Below are 16,821 nucleotides of genomic sequence, written 5' to 3' on the forward strand. Positions count from 1 at the left end.
ATAGACTGGGCAGGCAGGACCAATGAGTAATTAGTTGAGGGGGCCAAGCCAAGTGTCCATCACTGGTGGGGCAAGGAGGGGTGGACCACAGAAGCCACGCCCCTCTGCCATTCACACCCCCTTAAAGAGACCAGCTCCCAGTAGAAGTCCTGCCCACCTGTCAGTTGGGAGGGGCTGTCACTCATCAGCCCCGTGGCTACCCTATGGTGGTGCCCCACACACAGTGCACAAGGCTCCAGAGGGTGATGATGGATAAGAACATGTATGAGAGGTTGCCCCTTGCTCACCCCTGGCCATGGCATTCAGCAGCGTGCCCATGCCATTGAGAGCATCTGTGCCCACTGGAGACACAACAGGAGGATGGGCTTAGAAGCAAGAAGCCCTTGGTGCCCAGTAGCTGCCTTAATGGATGCTGCCAACCCCTCCATCCATTGCTCCCTGGAAAAGGTCTCCCTCCACTTGTGATGGCTCTCTAGCCACTCCCACTGAATTGCCTCCCATCTGGAGGAAAAGGTGGGCAGGATGGGCTGTGCCAGATGAGTGCCCTGTGCCTGGGGATCTGCCAAGAGGCCAGAATCTGCTCTCGCCCGCCAGCAGCCATGGCATCTGGCCCAGGGGTGGTTGTTCCATCCCTGTCCCCTCTGCCAGGGCAGACCCACTGCCATCCAAAGACATCAAGTCTGCCTTCTGTGTCATAGTCTCGGGTTGGGAACCCCATGATGCCCAACATCCCCAGGACCATGGAAGCTGCTGTTGCTATGCCCCTCCCTGAGGTCAGGGCACATAGCTGATCCACAACATAAGTGACATAGGTTGGTGATGCTTGCCACCCATTGCAAGGTTTTGGCTGGGGGGTTGTTGACACCTGGCTAGGCAAGCAGCCTAATCCACTGCCATCGCAGTGACCCCTGTCCCTTGGCTAGGGGACTGGGAGTTTTGCTTAGCTGTCCATAAATGGCTGCTCCTTGGGATCTGGTGGAGGATCTGGTGTACCTGTGCAGGCTGAAATCTGGAAGAGGCCAGCGATGAAATGTGGACCCTGCTCTCTCTCTGGTGTATACCCCCGAAGTGTTTGCCTAGTGCTGCTAGGTGCCGTGTTTGTGTTATGCCCACCACCGAGGTGCATGTGTGCTTGTTCAACCTTCACATGGCAGGGAGCGGTCAGCATTCCATGCTATGTGCCCTGCCTCTGGAATTCTGGAATGACATCCTGAACCTGTAGGATGGGGGCACGATTGGGTCCTGAGGCAGGGTGCAACCAGAGCAGGGGAGTGTGCTGAATGGATGTGCACTTAGTTGGTATCCTGAGCTGCTTGGGGACCCATTGGCATGGCCACAGCTGTGGGGTGAGGAACGAATCTGAAGTTACTGTGGCTGTCAGTGGGCTACAATGCGATTTTTGCCAGCATAACTTTGCACCTGTTTGGTGGGAGGGGAGCATTCCCATGATGAAAAACACTTTGGAAGCCACCTAACTGCCATCATATTCCCTGGAACACCCACATCTATGCTGCTGGCAGGGTTTGTGCTCTTGTTCCACCAGTATGCTTCTGTGCCAATGGGACTCAGCAGCACAGTGCTGCTAGTGCCAACAGCCCCCCCACCCACATGGCTTTTATCCATACAGATCTCATGATCTCCAGCACAGCTGTGCTGGTGGTCAAAGGAGCCTACCTCCTTTGTGAAAAAAACAAGTTGGATCCAACCTATATTGTAAAACGGCATTAGAAAGACTGTGCCCTCAACCAAGCACCCCTCTTATCCTTATCCCCTATCTGAACCTTGGCATCTTAAAAGGTAAAGGTAGTCCCCTGTGCAAGCACCAGTCATTTTCTGCTCTGGGATGACGTCACATCACAACATTTTCATGGCAGACTTTTTACGGGGTGGTTTGCCATTGCCTTTCCCAGTCATCTATACTTTACCCCCACCAAGCTGGGTCCTCATTTTACCGACCTTGGAAGGATGAAAGGCTGTCAACCTTGAGCCAGCTACCTGAACCCAGCTTCTGCACCACAGGGCTCTTAGGGTATGGTTTAAATGATATTTCAGCAGCTTGGGGCTTCTTTATATTTTGGTTGCTCCCAGATCACTGCATTAAAGAACAAAACCTCTGTTCAAGTTAGGTGGCTGGATAGCAAAATTCTAGCTGCCAAAACCATGTCAGTGGGGGATTTAGATGTGACTTTAGCAAACCGTGAGCAAACAAGACAGCAGCAATTCTTACACTGATGAAACATTTGTTTTAGTTGGGCCTAATTAAAGAGGGCTATCTAAAGCTCGCTTTTTGTTGACACACTGACTTAGATGTATCAGATTTGTATGTGACAAGGTGCCAATGGATTTCTATTTTATTTTGCCTTTACATAAACGGGAATATAGTGAGAGAACTTCACCTGCCTTGCAAAGTTTTTGCGAGGATAAAATGGAGGGGGAGACAGATGTAAGCTCTTTGGGTCCTCACTGGAGAGAAGAGCATAAAGATCTAAAAATTTTTTGTAAAAGTCATGTGTGGCAGGGACTAGACTTCACACAAACCCCTCTTATAGATGTCCTAGGTTTCCCCTCCCCCTTCCTTTCACAGGGAGCTGGTAAAAAAATTGTATGACCTACCTGCAGTCCAAAAGGATACAGGGTCTTCACTGTAAGATTCAATCACCTTATTCTGCTGCATTCATTTGCTTTGCCATGGTTACTGTATCAGTAACAAAATATTAGTATCCAATATGGTTATTTTAGCAAGGTCTAGCATCTTGTTAAGGTCTGTGAACTCCCACTAACTTTAATGGGAGAATGTGAACATTTGCTTAACCCCTCCTAATTTAATGGGTTTTACAAATGCTTAACTTTAGGTGGATGGCGTCCAGTCATACCAATGTATCACACTAAGCTGCAATTGTCTCTACTCCCCAAGGCAAAGGCTGGTGGAAAAATAACATCATTCTTTATTAAAGTCCCTTTTTAAATTCAGAAGTTAAAAACGGTACGTTGCAGCTTTCACACATTCTTTTTCCCATCCAATAATGCCCACAGTTCCTAATTAGCAAAGCGCTTTCTAATGGGACATTAGGGAAGGATCACCAGAAACTAGGACAGCTGAGAAGCTGTTCATCAGCATAATAGCTCATAATTTGCTCACATCTTGTTTTAGACTAGAATGTGCTGTACACTGCTATTATTAAGTCTCAAGAGGCACTTAGCTGAGCAGAATGCTCTTACGCCTGATCAATGTGTGGCTCAGAATTCGTGAAACATCCTGTTTATTACAACCCTAGAAGAAAACACATCAGAGAGATCCATGTGGTACAGTCAGGCTTCAAGATCAGACTCGATGGACTTTGAATCTGGAGGGCCTTTATTGTTTTCAGTTCAAAGCAGTCAATTGTGATGATTTTTGCAGGAAGTAAAAGATGTTTAATGGTCACAGTACCACCTTTAGACATTCCCAGATTCTGAGTAAGGATTTTTTATTTGAATAGGAGTTTTCATGCTGCTTCTGAAGAATCTCTGGATTGCAAAAGCTCTGTGTCATCATGCAACAAGAGTAACAAGCCCCCCCCCCAACAAAAGCTCCCCATGGAAGTTAATAATCCAGCTCCAGAGAGTAAATCTACCATAGGGTCAGCTGCTCCAATTTGATACATATCACATCCATAAATTACTGAAAAGTTCTCAGGAGTTTAATACATTCGGAGACCATGACCACCCCAAAAATCCCACTGTCTACACTCCGTTATTCCAGACAAGTCATCTCTGGATTGGATGGTGTAAACTTTCATTTAGCAGAATTTGAATCATAAAGTCCCATTGTTATAGAATAGATAGCATAAATGTTTATGTTGAAAAATCTGTCTTTCTGCATCTTGTTGCTAAAAAGAGTAATTACGGTAAATTTGTGGACCATCTCTTGAACATAAATGCCCTGATGGATCAGACTAGTCCATCTAGGCCAGCACCCTGTTGCCCTGGAGGGCCAGCAATCAGAACCTAGAGGCCAAGGTCCCCCTGATGTTTCCTTCCAGCCATCTGGTATTCAGGTGTTTACATGGAAGCTCCCCTAACTAGCCATGCCTAAGAGTCCAAGACCTCCCTCTAATGGTACCTCTTAGCACTCGTATTCAGATATTTACATGGGAGCTCTTCTTAATAGCCACTAATGGACCTATCTTCCATGAACCTGCCTAATTCCCTTTTAACACCATGTATGCACATGGCCATCACTACCTTCACTGGCAGATTGAGAAAATAAGTGCTTTTTAATGTCATGTCATGTCATGTAATGCCCAGAATTTGGGTGCTCTGAGTTCTAGTATTATGGGAAAGGGAGAAAAAGCTCCCTTTATCCACTTTCTCCACCCCATCCATAATTTTATCAACCTTTATCATTTCACCTCCTTAGCTGCCTTCTTTCCAAATTTAGAAGTCCCAGACTTTCCACCCTGTCCTCATAGCAAAAATGTTGCAGGCTCTTGGATCATCTTGGTTACTTTCTTCTATATTTCTTCCAGCTTTCCAATATCCTTTTTGAGATTCAGCAACAAGATCTGTACAAAGTATTCCAAATGAGGCCTCACCATGGCTCTGTACAAGAACATTTTGATATTTGCCATTTTATTCTCAATCATTTTCCTAAGAATCCCCAACATGGAGTTTGCCCTTCTCACTGCTGTGAAATGGGTTGACATTTTCATTGAGCTAACCTCTTATAACCCCAAGATCTTTTTCAGCATTGGTTTCAGATAGTTCCAAAGTCATCAGCATGCTTCTAAAGTTTGATTTTTTTAATTTAAATATGATTTTTTTTCATGTTCTAAGCTGCTTATACAGAAAATTTATCATCATAGGAAGAAGGGGGAAAATTGGAATTTTTTTGACTTAAATAATATTTATTGAGTTCACATTTTCAGTTAGGTACAACGCAACAAGCAGTTCAAGAAATGCACTTTAAAACCACAGGAATATATTACTGATTTTGTCAAAGATATGTATGTACACAGACCACTTAAATTTTCCATACAAAATTTGCAATTGATCTAATGGGCAACCATTACCTATCTTACAATGCATCAACCTGATTTCTGAACTGGATTTGACATACAATAGCCATCTCCATTTCCCTAGGAAATAGTTAGTCGCCAATTAAACCACATGGACATAAGATACAGAACAGAATGACTGAACTGAGCCATTTGATTCTGTTAGACAAATTTCTTGATCTCATCATACAAGACTAATACAAAAGCACCCCCCATGCCCCTCAACACATTGGACCAGGCACCTTTGAAGAAAGCCTTGCCTCCTTCATCTTTTGCAATCTTCTTCCAGCAATCAATTGTGCCCTTGTACATAATGTCAGCTGTGGGAAACATTGTGAACAAGTCAGTCAGTTTGCATTCAAGAGCCTTCCTCTGTGAAAAACCAGTGCAAAATTATTCTCAGTCTCTCTAGCTTTCATGTAAATTATGCTGCACCAACATGTCCCACCCCCAGCCCCAAATGCAGATAAAGTCTTCATGTGAGTCACCACCTTCTGCTAGTGAGGGAAATTATAGTCCACGTTGAATTTAAAACAAACTAATGCAAGGGATTACACACCTAGAAAATCACCTCCTTGCATTAATTGTACGTTTGTATCAGTTATAAAGATCTGAAAGGACAGAAATTGCAAAATGAAATCCAGGGCATTGATAAAGGAGGATTTAGGAGTCACCTGTCAAACTGCACCCTCTCTGAATTTGCTTCTTGAAAGGGAAGTCTATAAGTGTCTCAGCTTCTCTTGACCTCTGAATAGCTCAACTAACAAATAACAAATCAGTTGTTCCATTATTATTATTATTATTTTTAAACAAGAGCTATATCTCCTTACCTCCTTTCCTGCCAGACTGCATCATCATTCTACGCCGGACAGTATCAAAGGGATAAGACACCAACCCTGCTACAGCGGTGACAGATTGGGCAATCATCCAACTCACAAAGATGTGCACATTCTTTGGATCAGGCAGCATACCTAAAAGTCAGAGTAGATTTCCCAAAAGTTTAGGGAGAAAAAGGAAAAAACAGTTAACAGAAGCACCTGGCCATTACTGCTCAGACAGTCCCAGTAATTTCAGAGGAACTGGTATTACATGACTCCTGGAGCAGACCTCCTTTATTTCAGCTGCACCATAGTGTTAGGGTAGAAGCTTTTACTCATTCACATGGCAAAGGAGTGTATTATTATGAGTTCCCAGTGCCTGGAATTTGCAGTTTTCATTAGAAAGTGGTCATTTATACAGTCACCAGTGCCAGAAATTTCTAAAGTCCAAATCCTCTCAAAGTTAAATGTCTGCACTTCTTCAGATAGAAGCTGCCAAGTTAAATACATTTTTACTCCACCCTTTCTCCAAGACTCTAAAGGCATCTTCTAGGACAAGGGTGGCCATACTTGCTTAATGTAAGAGCCACATAGAATAAACATCAGATATTTGGGAACTGCAAGGAAGGAAGGGAAATAGATGGGGAGAGGTGGAAAGAAACAACTTTAAATGCATTTTCCAAACTGCCGGCTGGCTTGGCTTAGAGAAGTGATTGAAAGAGAGAATGCTTCTCCGAGCCAGCCAATGGGGCAGCGGGGGCTTCAAGAGCCGTAAAATGTGTGTGAAAGAACCACATGTGGCCCCCAAGCCACAGTTTGGCCACCCTTGTTCTAGGAAGTTATTCCACTGTATCCTCATAGTCAGTCTGTAAAATCTTACTAATATGACAAACAGTGACTGCCTCAAAGTCACCTAGTAAACTCCAAGGTTGACTAGCGATGCAAATTCCACACAATACTAACTATTCTTAGAAAATTCTACTGTGAAATCTTTAGAACTAAGTGCCCTTCAGCAAATGGAGCTAAGCTCTGCCAGCACTACAGAAGTTACTCAGCTGAGACCTGACCAGCAGCAGTGCTGGATCACCCCATGGCCTCTTTGTGCATTGCCAGGAGGAGGCGTTAGGTGAGCGGACATCCATTGTTGACACCACTGGCAAGATCTGAGCCAAGTGGTCCCACCCACACTGACTTGAAGCACCACTGGAGTTCTGCTTGCTCCTGGGCTCCACCCCTCTATCCTGCTGCACTTCCCATCTCAAAAGAAACCTTGGCTATGTGATGGAGTACTAAGGGAGGTACAGCATTAGCTGAAGGAAGCTGGGGAACTCACAGGAGGACAGTGCAAGATTAGGCTGGAATATTCGGGGCATTACAAAAAACATCTCCTTTCCTACACCAGCAAATAAAAGTATTCCTCCTAATTGTTCAGCTTTTGAGCCCTTTATGACTTAATTCTCAAGAACTCCAAAGATCACATGGTCCTATCAGGTTAGCAGGTTGTTCTACTATGCAAATACCACTCATTATAGAAGTTCAGATTAAATTCCTCAGAAGTAAAGTAATACTTTAAGATTCCTCCCCTTCTCCCTCCAATCAAGAAAGCAGAAACAAATACTAGTCTCATCTCAAGTCTACAAAGTTATTAGACCCATCCAATTATGAAGGACCCAGTTTTTGGTCCATGCTGAAAGGTTTTATAATGTCTCCAGTATCTATGTCACTTGGGCTAATGTTGAGAGTACACTGTCTTTTGTCACTTCCTATCAAAGTCACCCTTTCCTTACCCTTAGCAGTGTCATAGACTCCAAAATAAGCTGCTCTGTAGATAATGATGCCCTGGACTGACACGTTGAATCCCAAGTAGAGACCCTTGAGGCCGTCAGACTTGTAGATCTTGGCAATGCAGTTGCCCAACCCAGTGAACTGCCTCTCGTTCAGCCCTTTCCCAACGTCAGCTGCTAGCCTGGTCCTGGCGAAATCCAGAGGATATACGAAGCAAAGAGAAGTGGCTCCTGCAGCACCTCCAGAGGCCAAGTTGCCTGCAAAATAGCGCCAGAACTGCTTGTGTCTGTCCACACCCCCAAGGAAGATCTGCTTGTACTTGTCCTTGAAGGCAAAGTTGAGGGCCTGGGTGGGGAAGTACCGGATGACATTGGCCAGGTTGCCTCTCCAGAAGGAAATGATGCCCTGCTCCTTGGGAATCCTCACCACACAGTCAATGATTCCCTTGTACTGTCTTTCAGCTGTGATCTGTTGGCTGGCATGCTGAACCTGTTGAAGGAAGAAGATGGGGAGCAGAGAAAGGGAGGGGCAAGGGAGACATGGGGTCATTATGGCTCATATCATCATACATCCATAAACAACAGCAGCAAACCTCTGGATACCAGTGCTATGGGGAAACATTAGGAGAGAGCCTTGGCCTCTGATCCTCCAGCACAACTGGTTGCCTGCCTTACAAAACAGGATGCTGGACTAGAGGAAACAATGTTAGTTCTGATATTTTTACATACATCTCAGTGCTGGCTATTCCCACATCAGGGTGCAGGAGGTAACCTGTCATCTTAGCCATGCCCAAAATTCAGTGCCATTGACCATCTCTTGGGGTTAATATCAACAGCTGCACAGAGAACTTGCAATCACTTCCATGAGCGTCAAGACTGGGAAGGATGCAGCCAGATAGTCCCTTCATTCCAGTTATGAAATAAATGACCATTTCCCCTCTGACATCCTGTAAAATACTACTATTTGTAATCTTGATGGCCTCTATTCCTCAAATACCAGTTTTGCCAAGGTGACATATACAACACGAGATGGACAACATTATTTGCAGTAGAGAAGGCAGCTGCATAGACTAGCTAGTCTCCTTCCATTCATCTGGTCCTGGCTCAGGACTGTGAGTCCTTGAAATGACCTCCATATAGCTACCAAGCCAGTAAGCCTACCAGAAAACCAGATGTATATCTGTGACTGCTTTAAAAGCAGAAACGTTGCTTTAAAAATCCAACTGTTCTGTTCAACTGGGACTTTGAATGCCACTTTCACAAGGCTGAATTAGTGGACCGAAGGTGAAATTCTGTGCATGTTCATACAGAAATCCCACTGGGTTCAATAGGGCTTACTCCCTGCTAAGTGTGCATGGGACTGCAGCATTAATGGCCATCTTCTAATCACCCCCACAGAGAAACAGAGAGCATGAACAAGTCACCCAAGATCTGATGGCCTTTCTTTCCTAGCCTGGTGCACTTGCAGGCCTGTTCTATAAACAGAATGGGGAGGAAAGAGCTGTGCTGGTCTTGTGTAATCAGAACTCCACAAGTGGAGTTTCCATATTTAGACACTTGCAGCATGTGCCCATCTCACACTAGAATGCTCGAGTAACTCTGGAACTTCAGTGTTCTCTGTCTAGCCTCACACAGGGAACCAATCTTTTTCCCTTAGAGATATAGCAACACATCTTTGGGAGGGGAGGGGGTGCTGTATTTAAAGCCATCTTCAACACACCTTTTTTTTTGGGGGGGGGGATTGCATTTAAAGCCAACTTCATTAACAAACACCCTTGAAATAACACCTGCTGATGTTCCAAGGCTGCAGACCAGACCAGACCAGACCCGACAGCTGCCTATTAAACAACTTTCAACAAGTATCTGTTCATTGACTTCTGGGGGAATGCCAACGCAGAAGAAGGCCCAGTGGCGCCTTCAGATTTAGATTCTAGCTCACCGCTCCGCTCACTGCCGCGATTCTCCTTACCTGCAGCAGCAGTTTCACCCTTTCAATAGGGGCTACCGCCGTTTTGGAAATGGCAGCGGCGATACCACCAGCCAAAAAGTCCTTAAGAAAGCTCAGCGCTTGGTCAGCCATGGTGGGACAACTCAAATCGACAGCCTCTTTGCCTCAACTCGCCAGGCACTTCCCCACCCAGCTAAGCCCCGCAAAGGCCAACCGCACCGCGCTCGGACTGGCGGGACCCCCAGCCTCTGGAATCTATTTATAACTCCCCCGGGTCTCGCGATAAGAGGAGGGGCTCGCCAGGGGCTGATCATTGGTTGGGACCTCCGCTTTAGAGGGCACCGGGGCAAAGGCGCCATGCTGTGCTTCCTCGACGGGGCAGCCCTCCAGCCAGGGACGCTGGCAAGGGCAAATTAAAGTTATCTGCGCCCTGTTGGGGGAGCGCGATGTCACGGCATGTGCTCGCTGTATTAATAGCACAGGGTGGCACTGGGGGCGGAGGACGCTTCACCCTTTGCCTCGGGCGAGGAAGCCCCTGGCGACGTGGGCGCTAAAAGCAGAGCGAGGGCTCTAAGCTGCGCGCCCGAGCGCTTCTTCCTCGCGCGCGTGAGAGCGTTTGTCTTGTGTCCCGTCCCCGCCCTTTTGTGCCTAGGAACCTGAGGGGGGGCTGGCCCTGCTTTAGCATTACCAAAAACCCTGCCGCGAGGCAGGCTGAGGTAGTGACATCATGTGTGAGCCTGGACTTGGATCCAGACTTTTCCCAGTCCGAGGTCAGCAATATTTAGTATACTGCTCTGATCTCCAGGTACGCAAACGTCATTAATATCGATTGGTTTCAGTGGATGTAGGAAGATGATATTCACACAGGGAGACATCACATTAGTAATGTAATGTGACGTTACAATATAGGCACAGCTCAGTGGTTCACTCCCGAAGGGTTGTATATGCTAATAAGTAGCAAATGCATCGAGTCGGCTACGGTAGATTCTTGGTGGTGAAGGAAGGAAAGCGCTGTCAAGGCGCAGCTGATTTATGGCGACCCCATGGGGTTTTCAAGGCAAGAGACGTAAAGGGGTGGTTTGCCATTGCCTGCGTCTGCATAGTGAAAGCAGTCAGTCAGAGAAAGCAGTATTCCTTGGAGGTCGTCCATACAAATATTGGCTAGGGCAAACTCTACTTAGCGTCTGAGATCTCAGGAGATCCGGCAAGCCTGGCCTATGGAGATCAGGGGAGATAAGACACTTGCATGCGCCTGTGTGTATGGCTGGGATCACACACACTAAATAATGCACTTTTCAACTGGATTTTGCCAGCACACACACTAAAATCCATTTATCTTCTTGGCTGGACTACCATGTTTTAGACAAATCCCAAACCAACAGAAATGAACACCACCACCACCCCCCCCCCAAAAGTGTGGTGGGGTCCCCAGGACATCCTGCTTTCCTTATGAAATGCTGATGAAAAGCATTCCTTTGAGCGGAAGATAACTTCCCTGCTGCTGACTAATGTCAATCAGACCCCTGTACATCTGGGATGGAGGGAGAGGTTTCCAGCTGTGATCCTATGCACACTTATTTGGGAATGTGCCATTAAATCAGACTGAAATTGTATATGGATTGTAAATTGCGAGAAGTTTGTAAAATGGATTGTAACTCAGTCTTCTTGCATTAATTTCAGTAAGTTTAGAAACGTGCAATTAAAACTGCCTTTGTATTTTGCAAATGTGCACAAGGGGGAATTGAATGGCATGTGTGAATTCTGTGTGAATGAGATGCCATTTAACTTATTTCTAAGTAAAGGTGCAGGCTGCATGCTGATATCCATCACATTTTTATTTCCAATAAAAGAATGACGTAGAACTGCATTTTCAAGTGCCTCACCATGAAATCATTGTCCCCTCTTTTCATCAACTGTTTCCTATTCTGCCTAGCAGCTAGTCTCCAATGTCTCCATTCCCAGCTCTGCTAATGAGATCCTTTAAGTGGAGGGTATTAGGGAATTCAGTTTAGGACCTTCACCCATGTAAAGCATGTGGGTTTTTTTTTTTTACCACTGGTCTGTGGCTGTTTTCATGTATAGACCTATGTTTTTGCCTCAAATTGAAATGGCTTACGTGGTTACACAGAAGGTACAGTAATTCAAGAATGTGCACATGTTTAAATTGCAGATTCTAGGATTAAAATTTGGGGAGCAGAACTCTAGATGTTTTTTGCAAGTGCAGCACAGTGGCTTTAAAGTTCAGCTGAGTGAGATTCTGTCAGATGGCGACAGTTTCCCTCTGCTCATAGATATCATAAGGACATCCTGGTGGAGTCTTACAAGGTCATCTTTTGCATGTGACACGAACACAGATGTCATTTTTAGGAGGGAAGGAGGCTGGAGGAGCACAAGACTTGGCAGCAAAGAGTGCAGATCCAAAATGTGCAATGTGCACAGGATGGACTTGTGTGCACAATACATGACACTGGCTGACATGACCAGGTTTGTGGGTGTCATAAAATACACTTCTACACTCCTTGTCTGTTTTATTTCCTCAACAAACATTTTTCCAGGCAAACTACTGCTTACCACAGTGTGAATGGGGAGCCAACATGGGCTAAAGCATACAAACCGATTAGCTCTTTCCAGAGATTCTAAGGGTATACAGAGAGCATATGTGGTGTGTATAGAATCACAGTAGCAAGCTCTGCCCCAGACTGATGTGTGTTCATTGCATTAATCCTGCATGCTGATGGATAAATGTATGCACAGCTTTCACTGTGTGATCAAAAATCCATATTTTTCAGGACTCCTGAATTGCATCGTCAGAGGCCTACATGCATGCATTTACACATATTTGCACATACTCTGTTCATACTTCCCAATGAAATGTGCATAGGTCAGAAGTGGAACTTGGCAATGTGCTCTACCACCTCACATACATGCACATGTGCTTTCATTGTATACACATAAAATGTCTGAAAAGGACTATTCTCTTTGTTTTCTCTTGGATTAACCCCCCCACACACACACACACATATGCAATTCCTAAATGACCCAAAGAAAAAATGATCTGCCTTGGTCTTGTGCCTTTAACAGCCATTTGCTGTACAGAAATCAACACAGTATGTGGATGCACAGCATTGACTGCACATTAAGTGACTGTTGAAAAGTTGCCCATGCCGTCTACATATGGTATTCATTGTCATGAGTAGGGGGTGCCAACCTCCAGATGGCAGCTGGAGATCTGGGATTATAACTGATCTCCAGGTGACAGAGATCAGTTCACCTGGAGAAAATGGTTGCTTTGAAAGGTGGACTCTATGATATTATTGAAGTCCCTCCCTTCTCCAAATCCCACCCTCCTCAGGCTCCACCCATCAAATCTCTAGGTGTTTCGCAACCTGGAGCTAGACTTAATGGTATCCCAGCTTCATTGTTATCACCAGCCCTGCCTAACATCTTTCTCTATCCACTGTATGGCAGAGTGTGCAAAGAATCCCTTTACCCTTATTTCTAGGTAATAAGGTGCTAAAAAATGGGATTGCTTGAGCAAATAGGACCACTGCTCAAATAGAATCAAAGCTCTTCCCAAAATTGTGAGCTAGCAGCTTGAGTGGGGGAGAGCAGAAACATCTTGGAAAGAAAGCTTCATAAATGCAGCTTTAATTGACCACATGATCAGTATATTTATGCTGATTGGTAAGCATCCCTGTCAGTTGTATATCTGCTAAGTCATTTCCTGTCTGTGAACCATAAATCAGGTTGTTAGTGCTTGAATAATGAACATATCTGAACAATTTTAGTTGTTATGGACTGTCACTAATTATTGATTTCACCCTGATTATTTAAAAGAGTATTAATGCAACATGTAGTCCAACATACAGTGTTGGACTATGGAAACCCAGCTTGGATTCAATACTCCCTCTAAGCTGTGGGGTCTTATGAGCAAAAATTCTACTTTGTGAGCAACTGGCATTAAAGTTGTAAGCTATTGCATAAGTTAGTTTGCTCTGCAGCCATCCCTTCCTGAGCTAAGACAAAAATATTTGTGCTGGAGGCCAAAAAACTGTGAGCTAGCTCACACTAACTCAGCTTAGAGGGAAGACTGATTGGAATCCTCATCCTTCCATGGAAGCTTGCTGGGTGACCTTAGGCCAGTCACACACTCTCAGCTGTGAAAACAAAATGGAGGAGAGGAGTATGCTGTAAGCTAGTCTGGGGAGAAGGGAAGAATATCAATGCAGTGTTAAAATTAAGTTATGTGCTCACTTAAGTAAGTCGTATTGTGCACAGACACACAGCCATGTTCCCATGCCTTTAACAGCAGTCTTACATACAGAGATGCATTTTACTTCTGTGTCAGGATAAATTTCACTTGCTCAATTACAACTTAATCCAGATGCAGCAAAAAAAGCAACTACTCCAATCCACAGAACCCCACGTCCCTCCCTGCATCCAGTAAGTGCTAAAAGTTGTTGCAGTTTTCACTTTGAGCACTTCAAACAAGACCCGCATAGGGATCCTGATGCTAATGATCCTGATCATTATTTCGCTGGTCTCAACAATAAATCCACATTCTTGCAAGATAGTGCTAGCCAGCAGAGAGGTTTTGCTATTGATCTGTCTCCCAGCTCCACCCATAATGCACCAGAAGTTGTCACACTCTCCCTGTAACCTCATAAATTCTGGCAGGCTCTGCCGCACACCTGCCTAACACTGTTCTGGCATCATCCCCTTCCCCCTCCCAGTATTTTGAAAATCAAAGTTGGGCATCTCCAGACACTTTGCCTTCAAAGCTTTTCTGCTGCTTGTTATCCTAATAGAATATTGGTTTCTTTAACAGATTTGGCATAGCAGCTCTTCACAGTTGTAAAGAAATATGACAATATCATCAGGACCAATTTCTGTGATACAGCTTGGTCTGTATCAACTTAAATGTTAATTCTTTTTCTTTTCTGCATGCCTATATCACTTCTTCATGAAGAGGTAAAGGCACTGAGGGTAAAATTTCCTATACTAACAATGTCAGAGCAGATATAGAGGAGAAAGACAGACTGTGTAAGTCTGTTTTGAGAAGGTGCCATGGAAAACTGACTTAGACCCCTGATTTTATGTTAGTGGGGGAAAACAGCTAGAAATATTGGGGATGGATCAGTCTAATTTGGATTTGGATCCCTGCTTACCCACTAAGTTCACTAATTTAGTCCAGTCCCACACTGAGTTGTTATGAGGGGAGACAAGAGTTGACTAAATGTCATTCTGGGTTCCTTGAGGAAAGGATGGAGACAGATGTGAGGAATTAATGAAATAGAGCAGGGGTGGACAATGGTAGCTCTCCAGATGTTTTTTGCCTACAACTCCCATCAGCCCCAGCCAGCATGGCCAATGGCTGGGGCTGATGGAAGTTGTAGGCAAAAAACATCTGGAGAGCTACCATTGGCCACCCCTGAAATAGAGAAGTGGCTCCTGTGCTTTAAAAGTTGTACAGAAGGGAATTTGGATAGGTGATGCAAAGTTGAGGAAAGTTGTAGATACTGAAATGGTACACAGATATTGAAGTCTAGTACAAATGGTTACTTTCAGCAATTTGATAGTGGCCAACATTTCTACATTAGGTAATAGCTCTGTACAGGGGTCATTTTGTAGAAAAATAGGTAGTGGAGCTCATTAGCTTAACTCAATAACATATGCCCTCCTAACCAAAGGCAACCCAATGCAAGAAAGTAGAGCCCCAGGCGAGCGAGGCCTGATTGGGCTGGCTAGAGATCCAGCCAGCCCAAGCAGGCCTCGCTCACCTGGGGCTCTCCTTGGCCACCTCCCCCCACCAGTCAAAAGGCCAGCAAGCCACCCGCCACTCATAATCACATAAGAAGTGGAGAAAGGGTGGTGTGGGCTTCTCCAGGAGTTAATGAGGGCTGCTGGGGGTGTGGCAAAGCTCCTGGTGGCTAGCTGGCTGGCTGCCCCTCTCCTAATCCAGGGATTGTTGTGCAGCTGCACTACACCTTCTATGCAATGGACAAGGTAGGTGGGGAGGAAGAGGGAGAACCCTCAGAAAGCTGCGTTCCTGTGAGCTCCTGCTGAATTTGAGGCCTGGCTTTGTAGGAAATGCAGATAGTACATGTCATGTAGAAGTAACACAAGTAATATCTTCTGTTCTACACAACTATTCAAAGTACAGGAGGCATGTTTCTTATGGTACTTGGTTATCCCTTTTCAGTGATGGGGACTAAAGGGGAGGGGCTTTATTTCATAGAGGCAGGGATGTCTATTTACCTATTTATTTAGTCTCCATTGAGCTGCCCTGCATGCTCAGGATAATATGCTCAGGAGAATAAGATGGGAAGGATCCTCTTTAGCAAGCATCCTGTATTACAATACTCATCTGGACCTATACCTGACTTTGCTTCCATTGAGTTGGCCTGTAGATCTCTAACTTCTTTTAGAATTGGCCTTATGAAGTAGGCTGACTTCATCTGAATGGGTGCAAAGCCAGAACCGGAGGCCTTCTGATGCCTGGCTGGCCTGGAAAGCATGCTGCCTGGGCAGGGATTGTAGCAACAGGATTCTACCTCTGTTACCAGGCAAGTGACCTGGAATAACCTTACAACATGTCACAGTAATATTATCCCCCTAGCAAATTTCGAAAGAGGCTCATATCATTCTCAGCCACTCTACTGGCACTGCTTTCTACCCTCTACGTTGGAAGAGCAGAATTAAAACAAACCCTTTCCCAGATATATGTAGACAGTCTAGCCCTTCCTCGTGCAACCTTTTCTCCCGCACTGCAGTTTCTTGTCCCCTTATCTTTCACCATGTTGAAAGCAATACCTAATTGTGTGGATGTAGCCTGTGTTTAGAATTGTTTTCTCTTGATACTCTGCTCTTCAAATTGTGGTAGCAAAGAAATTATTTGCTGATTTAAAATTATTTATTTAGTGGACTTATATCCCGCCCTTCTCACCGAAGTGTCTCAGGGCGGCTCACAGCATAATAATTCATACAATTTGATTTAAAACAATTTAAAACTCATTTACTCTGAACAGTGAGTGGAGGTTTGTTCAGCAGGTAATCTTTTGAATGACACTTAAAAAGAAATCAACATGATTTTTGAAGGTCTTTATTACACTTTTGAACATAGGAACTCTCTGCAGAATGTTTGTTTGCCTCATTTGCTTAATTCCCTTCTATTTAAAATGCAGGGAGATTGTGAGCATGATTGGATTGCCCTTTGGACTGTCTGCATGGTATAT

The 16,821-nt window shown here is 44.8% G+C and overlaps 1 protein-coding gene across 1 annotated transcript; it reads right to left on the reverse strand.

Annotated features, from left to right (window-relative positions):
* Positions 1–4,865: 4,865 nt before the first annotated feature.
* Positions 4,866–9,815, reverse strand: SLC25A4 (solute carrier family 25 member 4). Its single transcript, XM_060246453.1, has 4 exons — positions 9,608–9,815; positions 7,642–8,128; positions 5,867–6,007; positions 4,866–5,356 (listed from the first exon to the last, which is right to left on the reverse strand). The coding sequence occupies exons 1-4, from the start codon at positions 9,716–9,718 to the stop codon at positions 5,199–5,201; spliced, it is 897 nt and encodes a 298-aa protein (XP_060102436.1). The 5' UTR covers positions 9,719–9,815; the 3' UTR covers positions 4,866–5,198.
* Positions 9,816–16,821: the final 7,006 nt, after the last annotated feature.

Source organism: Heteronotia binoei, chromosome 9, assembly GCF_032191835.1.
Source record: "Heteronotia binoei isolate CCM8104 ecotype False Entrance Well chromosome 9, APGP_CSIRO_Hbin_v1, whole genome shotgun sequence".
NCBI classification, from domain to species: Eukaryota; Metazoa; Chordata; class Lepidosauria; order Squamata; family Gekkonidae; genus Heteronotia; species Heteronotia binoei.

Coding starts and splice junctions, on each gene's coding strand:
- SLC25A4 (XM_060246453.1), bottom strand. CDS start 9,718: ATGGCTGACCAAGCGCTGAGCTTTCTTAAGGACTTTTTGGCTGGTGGT. Junction 8,129..9,607: donor GGGTGAAACTGCTGCTGCAG/GTAAGGAGAATC, acceptor TTCCTTCAACAG/GTTCAGCATGCCAGCCAACA. Junction 6,008..7,641: donor AGTCTATGACACTGCTAAGG/GTAAGGAAAGGG, acceptor TCTGACTTTTAG/GTATGCTGCCTGATCCAAAG.